The sequence below is a fragment of the Mandrillus leucophaeus genome, unplaced genomic scaffold (genome assembly GCF_000951045.1).
Source record: "Mandrillus leucophaeus isolate KB7577 unplaced genomic scaffold, Mleu.le_1.0 Scaffold848, whole genome shotgun sequence".
Taxonomy (NCBI): Eukaryota; Metazoa; Chordata; class Mammalia; order Primates; family Cercopithecidae; genus Mandrillus; species Mandrillus leucophaeus.
In genome coordinates this window covers 762316-771763 of record NW_012109230.1, presented here as the reverse complement: position 1 = coordinate 771763, position 9448 = coordinate 762316, and the positions used below count along the sequence as shown (strand labels likewise).

The following is a 9448-nucleotide window of genomic DNA, read 5'->3' as shown; positions in this document are numbered from 1 at the left end:
TGGAGGCACAGGAGGGCTGACCCGGTGCTTGTGTCAGGGGCTGGGCCTTGCAGTGAGCTGAGCTGCAGATAGTCCCTTCCTCCAAACCATCCCACAGGACAGGTGGGGGCAGAAGCCTGGGGTGGCTGGCTACCCTGAGCAGCGCCTGATGTCAGCAGTGGCTTCAAGAGAGGCATTTGGAAAGGCGCAAGGAAATGGAGGTGCCTGGGTGGTAGTTCCTCTTCCCTGTCCTGCTCCTGGAAGAGATGTTAGGAATGAAGAGGAAAGAGGGGACAGGTGGGGCAAGATGGAGGAGACAGATGAGGAACAGGGGACACAAGACAGAGGAGGAGAAAACCCCAGAGAGACTGGGAACAAGAGAACATATTTGAGGGAGAAGCCAGGGGAAATGAATCGTACTTATCCTTCCCCCAAAGAAGAAATGGTAAGTCCAAATGAGGACTGCAGATTCCCTGTAGGAATCTTTCCCCACGGAGCAGGTGGATCAGTAACTGGCCTGGGCCGTGTGTGTGTGTGTGTGTGTGTGTGCGCGCGCGCGCACGCGTACAGCAACCTTCAGCCTCTCCAGATGAGGAGCATAAGGATGAGGTCCTAACCTGGAGACTCTGCACAACCTCCTATCTGTGCCAGGTAGGAGATATGTCTTCCTACTGCCTCTATCCTATCCCTTTCAAGACCGAGGATGCTGCGTGCAGAGACAATGGCCCAGAGGGAGAGGCTCTGTGGCCTCTGTCCAGTGCTCCCAGAACTGCTGAGCTCAGCAAAGTGGAGGCAGGAGGCTAAGGAGTCTGGGGTAGCAGCTGTGAGCTTTGGCTGCTGGCCAGCCCCCTTCCCTCCCTCCTGGTCCACATACAGCACCTCCCCCTGCCCACTCTCCCCTCATCCACTTGCAGCTCCTGCTGAGCTGATGTCACCAGCAGCATGTATCAAGAATGACTCCTAATCTAAAATAAAAGTTGAAAAAAAAATGACTCATGTCTGGTGGAAAACAGCAGGATGGAGCCAAATTCCATGTGCTGGGCCACCTTGGGTAAGTCATTGCCCTCGTCTGGGCTTCAGTTGCCTCAAAAACCAAATGATGTGGTGGGACTGGGTGCTGCCTCACGGTCCAATAGACTCTGATTGCCTAAGGCTTGATATTCCCAGCCTGACTTGGGCATCCCTGGCTCCATTCCCAGCTGAGCGGCTTGGCTTCTTGGAGTAGGACCTGGACCTAAGACCTGGGTCAGAGGCAGCACAGGGAATGGCTGTGCCTTGAGTGGACTAGCTACTCCCCTGCTTTAAGGTCTTCCGTGGCCCCCACTGCCCTCCAGGTGAAGCCTGAATTCCCCACTTAGAGCCTCTCTGACCCGATCCTCCAACAAGCCCACCCTTTCTGCCTCTTCTTGGAACAGCTATTTAATTGTTCCCTTAATGCTCCATGGTGTGCCATCCTTTGCACCTTTGCTTACACTGTTCCCTCCACCCAGGCACCCTTTCCCTGTTCTTCATTTGGCTAAATCAGTCTTTGAGAGTTGACTCTGGCATCACCACCTCCAGAAAGCCTGCCTTCCTGGATGTTCCCCCATCCCCAATGTAGACAGGGCCCCCTTCTCTGGGAACCTGGATTCTCCCCGCCGAGACCCTGTCAGTTGCTGAAACAAGGTCAGGAAGCCTCTTTCAATGGGCTGCAGTGGGATCGCAGCGTGCCCTCTTTGGCCTCCTCAGGACAACCTTGAAAGTGGGTTTCAGGTCCCTGACCCCACCCCTGGCTTTATAGGTATTTGAGGCTGTAGCAGGAACCTGGGCGTGGGGCAGGGGACTGTTGATCTCCACTAACTGTGCAGGCATTTCTCAAGGCCCTGCAGACCTAGATCTGTAGGGTAGCCACATCTTCCTACCTTCTGTAGCCCCCAGCCCCTCAGTGGACCCAGGGCATCTTCCTTATTCATATACCCCACCCCCTTCTCCACCAAGCCCCCAGCAGGGAAAAGACCCTAGTCTGTCTCCACCCTCCTTTCCCCTCCGTATTCTCATTCTACTCCCATCAGGACAGCCCACGCTCTGTCCCCCCATGTGACACGCCCCCTCCCACCTCCACACCTGGAGTCACACTGCTTCCCCAGCGTTCCTGAAGTCGCTTCTCCTCCCCAGATCCTGCCCTTTCTTCAAGACCCAGAACAAGTCCCACTTCCAAAGCCAGCATCCACATGGCTCAGGGGTGGCATCACAGGGTCCCCAGTCTCTTTGCCACCCAAAGGGATGCAGCTCTGGGTTCTCTTTGCCTTCCACCCAGTGTCTGGCCAGCATGTGACCAGAACACCTCAAGCCCCATCCCCATCAATGCACAGTGTGGATGTGCTGACAGCGTAGGCGGGGTTTTCCCTGCATACCCCTCCCGCTATGAGGACAGTTTCTCAGGAACAAGTTTATTGCAGGGAACACACTAACCTCTTTCATAATAGCCAAAGGCATAAAAACTACAAAAATATCTGGCTCTCAAGTGTGGGCAGCTCGGTGTGGGACCTGGTCTGAGTCGTGACTTGGGCTGCCCTTCAGGCCAGCAGCCTGGGAGCCTTCCAGCCACTCCCCAGAGAGGTCTGTGGAGCTGAGGGGTGAGGAAGTGCCTCAGCTGCTTCCACAGCATGAAGGCCAAGGCTGAGGTGGAGCTGAACTGGAGTGGTTCCAGAGAAGGCTTCATCGAGGCCCTTCAAGGCTGGTGGCAGAGCCAGGGTAGGGAGAGGCCTGGATGTGGCCGCCCTGGCTCGACTGGCTCCTGGACCAAGGCCCTAACCCGCCAGTTTCTTTCTTCAAAACCCCTGCTGGCTCTCCCATGGCCAGGTGGGCGGAGCAGAGCTCTCCTGAGGCTCCCAGTGCACACAGACCTCCACCCAACCATGGTGATCCAGAGGACCTGCCGGCTGCATGGCTGGGGTGATGCTGGGAGAGCCGGGGAGGGAGGAGGATGGTAGGCAGGAACGTGCCTCAACACAGATGGGCAGGTGGGCTGGCCTTCCCTGCCCTCAGGACTGGGCACCATTGGCACCCAACAGGGCCGTCTTGCGGAAGACCTGCAGGGTTGGGTTGTGCAGCAGCGTGTAGGCCAGACCCCAGCGAGCCCTGCAGCGGCTGGCCCTGGGCCTTGCTCCCTTGGCCATGGAGTCCTTTGTCTGTAACAGCTGCATCCCTGAGAGAGACGGACTTTCTGTGAGTCACTCAACAAACACCCAGTCAAACCTCCCTGGCCCTCAGACCTGAGCAGAGAGCCTGAAAATCCCAGGCGTAGTGCAGGTGGTGAGGCTTAGGATGTCCCCTGCAGGCAGCACATGGAAGTGGGGTGTGAGGTCTGTGGATGGACTGGAAGCTGGGTGGGACAAGGGTCTGGAGCTGGCTTAGTGTCCCCTCGCTATACATACTTCTGGGCAGAAAGAAAGGAAGAGGTCATACTCCCTGCCCCAAGGGAGAAGTGGGGGCAATGAGGGAGCCCCTTCGCAAGACAGCTGTTTCATTCTCTCTTTGTGTACACATATGGTGTGTGTATGTGTGTGTTCATATCATGGAAAAAATTACCCTGAGATCAGACCAGGAGGGGTGACCAAAGGCAGCCAAAGAAGAGAGGAAGTGAGAATTTTCCTGGCGCTCACTCTGTGTGCTGGGGAGGGGCACGCATCCTTCCTGGGAGAAGCTGGGTAGGCTCTATTCCCCCATTCCCAGTGGGAGGGCGCACCTTCGTCTTCCTCCCCTGGTCTGAGGCTGTCCTTGGGGGCCACCATGGTCCTGGGTAGGAGGCTCCGCGCTTGCAGGAGCAGGAAGCAGAAGGCTGTCATGGCTGGATGCGACTGGCTGACCTCAATCTTCAAGAAGTTTCGGTACGTGTAGTAGCCTAGGGTGGGGTGGCGGATGGCAATGCTGGGGGAGTAGGGGCCGGACTAGAGGCATCCAGACACCCCCTAACACACACACAGGGAGTGCACGTGCACACCCTGCATCCAAGCATGTAGACACACCAGGCACGTGGCACATCTGCTGCATGGGCACATGTGGACCTGCTAGAACACCCCACATCCACTGCACATGCTGCAGGGCCACACGAGGCACAGTGCAGGCACACACAGGTGGCATCTGCAGCTACAGACATCGGTGTGAACTGATCAGCTGGCACAGGCCTGGGGCAGGAAAGATGTCTTCCTCACTGCTTGGGTAGTCTGAGCAACCCTCCAGCCCTGCCCAGTGACCTTACCGGGGTCGAGAGTGGCGGCTCTCGGTGGCAGCAGGCTGAGGTCCATCTGGCCAAGGTGGATGGCATTGTAGAGGGCAGAGAGGAGCACTCGCCAGGTGGCCACCATGGCACCCACCAGCACATTGAGGGGAAAGAGAAGAAAGGTGGCTGCATAGAGCACTCGCCTAGGGTGAGAGAAGAAAACTGAGGCAGGCCATCCCCCAGAGCCCCCACCCCAGGCTCAGTGTCAGACCTGGATGCCCAGAACTGCTGTGTATTTACTGAGCACCTACCATTTACTACTGTGTCTCCTGTGCACCCCACCCTGGGCAAGGCCTTTTCTCTTTCAACCCACCACCCTGGGAGACGGGAAACTGAGGCCCAGAGAGATTGGGTGACTTAGCCAAGGCTGTCAGCTATTCACTGGCAGAGCTAGGCTTTAATTCTGGGTCCATCTAAGTCTTTCTATGACCCTGATGCCTCCCACCTCCTTTTTCTGGGTCCCCTGTCTGCTAATTCCAAATTCCCCCGGGAACCAAGTTTCTCCCACAGCCTTGTCATCTGACAGGGACCTCCCTTGCTACAAAGTGGAGAGGGGCATAGTTTTGAGGAAACAGAGGATCCAGGGGAGAGCAGTACCAATTCCCAAAGCAAGAAAGGTTCCCGGGGGTACTTCCAGCCCCATGCTGGGTATGTAGAGAGGTACTTTGGAGTGGGCTGAGCCACTGTCCCTTTTCTGTATGGGTAAGGCAAGCTCTTTCTACTATCTTCTGGGCTTCTTGATAGAGAGAGGGGATAGATGGCAGTGGAGGGAGGACACAAAAAGAGAGAGACGCTGAAGAAAAGGCTGAGGGCCTGAGGGAGCCACAAGCCCAGGTGCCACCTCACCGGTTGGTCAGCTGTGGGTGTCCATCATGAGTCTCCAGGAAGACCCAATGGGCTGCTATGTTCTGCAGGGTCACAGCCAGGGCCAAAGTCAGCCAGAAGGGCCTGCCAGTGGGGTGGGGAAGTGGTCACTGTTAGCGGACCTCTAAGGAGGCCCCTAGCCCTCCATGTGTTGCTTCACTCACCACGAGGACTCCAGGGAACGGAAGAGCAGGAGGTTCCTGCCATGGAGCACAGGCATGAGCACCAGGAAGGCCAGGGCCGTGGTTCCCAGGAAGAAGATGATTTGCTGCACCAGGAGCCCTGCCAGGGGCGGGAGTGGCAGGGGGACAGATAACAGGTTCTATGAAAGCTGCCCCCCCCCGCCACCCCCAGAACCAAGGGCTTTGGAATTGGGCAGGCCTGGTTTTAGATCTCTGCTCTGCCTCTGCCCAGCTATGCTGCCTTGAACAAGTCACTTTACCTCACTGAGCCTCAGTTTCTTCCTCTGTAAAATGGGGATAATAGTCCCCACCTCAGAGGCTGTTGTAAGGATCCGATGAGGTAATGTCTGTGGAAACTCTTAAAATCACAAAGTACTTTGCAAATGTTATTTCCCTCCAGTTTCTCCTGAGTTTGAGTTACTGGGGAATAAGACTACATTTTAAACTGATGTTTGCATTCCTTCAAGCTGGAGCCTGTCATACGGTAGGTGCCCAAGGACTGTCTATTGAAATAATTTGGCCAACTGATTAGAGAATGATGCCTATAAAAAGGCCTGGAGGCATAAGGGCTACCAAGAAGAGATGCTATGCCTTTTGTCCTCGTAATTCCTCCACTCCTTTACCATCCTTCTCCTCCCTGAAGGAGGTGAGAATGGAAGGAAATGGAGAGAGAGATACAAGGCCCTTGGATGTGCAACCCTGGCCACAGTCCCTCACCATTCAGAGTGCTTTTCTCACTGCAGTACCCAAGGGGAGAGTCAGAAACTTGGGGCTGGTAGGGGTCCTGGAAGGTTATCTGGTCCAACTCTCTCAGGGCAGGACCCCCTTTGCAGACCCCAACAATATCCATGGAACTCCGCTTGCATACCCTCAGTGACAGGGGTCTCATCACCTTTGTAGGTAGCCAACTGTGGCACAGCCCTTTCTTAAGCTGGAGTGCAGTGGCGCGATCTCGGCTCACTGCAACCTCCATCTCCTGGGTTCAAGTGATTCTCCTGCCTCATCCCCTCAAGTAGCTGGAACTACAGGTGTGCATCACCACACCTGGCTAATTTTCGTGGTTTTAGTAGAGACGGGGTCTCACCATGTTGGCCAGGCTGGTCTCCATCTCCTGCCCTCGTGATCCTCCTGCCTCGCCCTCCCAAAGTGCTGGGATTACAGGTGTGAGCCACTGCACCCAGTCAGGAAGGTATCATTTTGAATTTGACACCTCCAGACCTGGGTCCACCCCCCATGAGAACATCTGATGGCACCCAGAGTTCACCTCCATGTGGAGGGTACCCACTCAATTTCCTGAGGGCTCCTGTACCCCCATCCTGAGTAAGCTTCTTAAGGGCAGGGAAGGCAGGGGGGTCCCTCCTCTTGCTGTCGCCCCAGAGCATTCCCAGACAAACCCTGAGGGCAGTACTTGCTGAGCACTCTTCTCTTCAACTGGGGCCAGTGTCTGAGGTGAGGCCCAGGCCAAGGCTGGGTGTGGCGGGCAAGGGAGGCTCACCAAGGCAGATAAAGGCTGTCTGGTAGGCACTGAAGCTCATCCAACAGAATATGGCTTGGCGGGAGGGGTGGGGACTCCGATGCAAGGGACTCAAGTCCAGGGCAGCTCCTCGGTACAGAGCTCGAAGGTTGGTCCTGGGGTGGGAGCCAGGGAGGCAGAGACCTCAGGAAGCAACACTCTCTTCCTAAATCCTCTTCTGGGCCAGCAACTGTCCAAACTCCCAACAGAATTTCAACCCACAGCCATCAGCAGGGAGTCCCAGAACTGTGGGAGCCAGGAGGAGGCCACTAACCCAAGATATCTGGAAGAGGTGATACCTGGGCAGTCTTAAAGAGTGAACGAGAAAGACAAAACCAGGCAGAAGGCTCAATGTGAGCCAAGTCAGAAAAGTGAGAAACAACAGTGAGAATGGAAATGACACACAGCACACCACCTGGTAAAGAGGCAAGGCAAGCACAGGCTGGGGAGCCTTGAATGCCAGGAGAAGGAGGGGTGACCTGTGGAGAAAGACCCCTGGGAGGAGCTCTGAGGCCTGGCAAGTGTACAGGACACATGGGCCAGTTCTCTGACATGGGTAAGTGCTCGGGCTGCCCCTTCCACGTGCCCTGGGCCTTCAGTGCTCCTCACCACTCACCACTGCAGGGCAAGTGAGGCAGCATGGCGAGACCCGCACCGCCTCTCCAGAGCACTATGCCCCCAGGCCACCCCTCACCTACGCTCTCACATGGCAGGGCCACCCCAGCCTCTGCTGTCATCCACACAGTCCTCACCTCCTATCTCGTCCATTCCCGGGCAGGTACAGCTTCCCCAGGCCGCCTTCCCTCTTCCAGCCCATCCGGTGGCCCCTACTCAGGGGACAAGCTCCACCAGCTACCCTGAGTTGGTGGTGCCCTATGTCCCTCATACTCACAGACATTTCCCCAACCAGACAGGAAGTTCCAAGTGCAGGACCCGGCCCCACCTTCTCCCTCCACTGCAGCACAGCCACACTCAGGTGGGCTCCCTGACAGCCTAGGCTGGCAGAGCCCTTCCCTACCTCCAGCCCCAGGGCCTCCCTGCAGACCCACAGGACTCCCACTCCTTCCCCACCTCTGCACTGGGTGAGTCGGAGCCTGCCACTCACCTGTGTGTCACCAGTGAGCGCATCAGGACCAGGAAGGTGAGTAAGCAGGATAAGACCAAGGCCGAGATGTAGCACACTGGTGGGCAGAGAGGGAACAAAGTGAGAGGTCAGGGCCTGGAGTCTCCTGGGGGCCTCGGAACCCCTGCCAGGGTGGTGCCTTGTGGGGAGTTCCCCCTGCCCCACAATGAACTCTGCGTGGAGGCCTCTTGGCCCTATTCCCAGTTCTCAGATCCAGTAAGCCAATGACTTCGGCCACCCCATTCTTCCCAGTGATATATAGTAGTAGCCAAGAGATGAAACCAGCTGTGAGTCTGCAGACCTGGTCCTCACCCTGCTGTTGCTGCTCCCATTGCTGTGGGACCTCCATCCAACCTGGCATCTGCCTCCAGCTTCACTGTTTCTTGGCCATGTGGCCTTCAGGAGGGCACTTCATCTCCCCCAGGCCCCCATTTGCTCGTGAATATACTGCTGGGCACACTGTTATGCTGCACAGCTCCCAGGATAATGTGAGCCATAAGGCCCCATCCATGTCTGTACTAGCGGTCTTTGTTCAGCGCATAGAGGGTGTGAGTCTACATCGGTGTGGCCTGAGTCCATCAGAATAAGGGAGGCGGCCGCTGTCACCCAGCTCCCTCACCCCTTCCCTGGCCATGCACACAATGAGTGCGTGCATGATGGTGTGTCATGAATGAGCCTGGATGTTTAAGAATATCAGGGGTGCAGGCTGCGACTCTCCCACCTTACATCCACATCCAGCCTTGCTCTGGACTGTCACGGCAACCCCATGAGGTTAGACAGAAGAACTGTTCCACTGGGCTGAAGAGGAAGCTGAGGCTCAGAGAGAGGGCTTCGCCCAGCCAGCCATGCCGCTAGAAATGATAGAGTGAGGTGTGCAACCATTTCCAAGCAGATCCATAATGAGCCTGAGATGCCTGCACCCTGATCTCATCAGTCAGCCCAGGGAAGTGTTCCTGGTGCCCGTGTCACCACCAGAATCTCAAGTGCAGGGAAAGCAAACACAGAAAAGGTGAGTGCTAATTCCACAGAGCCACAGGGATTAGAGCGGTGGGTCTCCGCACTGACATCACCTTTAGGATCACCTGGAGCTGCTAAAACTCGCCCATGGCCCAGCCTGCACCCAAACCAGTCAAATCAGAATTTCTGTGGGTGGGACCCAGCCTTAGCCTGTGAAAGCAACACTGGTGATTCAGTGTGCAGTCAGGGCTGACAGCCACTGCTCTGGGGACTTTTCAAAGGCAGAGCCTTCATGATTTCTTTCCATCAGCAATGAATTGAAATCAATCAATCAGCCAATATTCATTGGGTGCCTGCTACGGTGGCGCTCAAACTTTGCTTGCATGAGGATCACTGGAACTGTAATCCTGGCACTTTGGAAGGCTGAGGCGGTGGATCATCTGAGGTCAGGAGTTCGAGACCAGCCTGACCAATATGGTACTAAAAATACAAAAATTAGCCGGGCCTGGTGGCGGGCGCCTGTAATCCCAGCTACTCGTGAGGCTGAGACGGGAGAATCACTTGAACCC

General features: G+C 56.2%; 1 protein-coding gene across 9 annotated transcripts in view; it reads right to left on the bottom strand.

The window, feature by feature from the left end:
* Window positions 1-2392: 2392 nt before the first annotated feature.
* Window positions 2393-9448, bottom strand: part of STRA6 (stimulated by retinoic acid 6) — a 30953-nt gene continuing 23897 nt past the window's right edge. For all 9 annotated transcript variants that reach the window (XM_011968552.1, XM_011968555.1, XM_011968556.1 and 6 more), the window contains exons 13-19: window positions 7905-7980; window positions 6782-6915; window positions 5269-5386; window positions 5087-5188; window positions 4220-4383; window positions 3707-3862; window positions 2393-3166 (exon numbers count right to left, since the gene is read on the bottom strand). In XM_011968552.1, coding sequence (XP_011823942.1) covers window positions 3003-3166; window positions 3707-3862; window positions 4220-4383; window positions 5087-5188; window positions 5269-5386; window positions 6782-6915; window positions 7905-7980 — 914 coding nt within the window. In that variant the 3' untranslated portion in view covers window positions 2393-3002. The remainder of the gene's footprint in view (window positions 3167-3706; window positions 3863-4219; window positions 4384-5086; window positions 5189-5268; window positions 5387-6781; window positions 6916-7904; window positions 7981-9448) is intronic.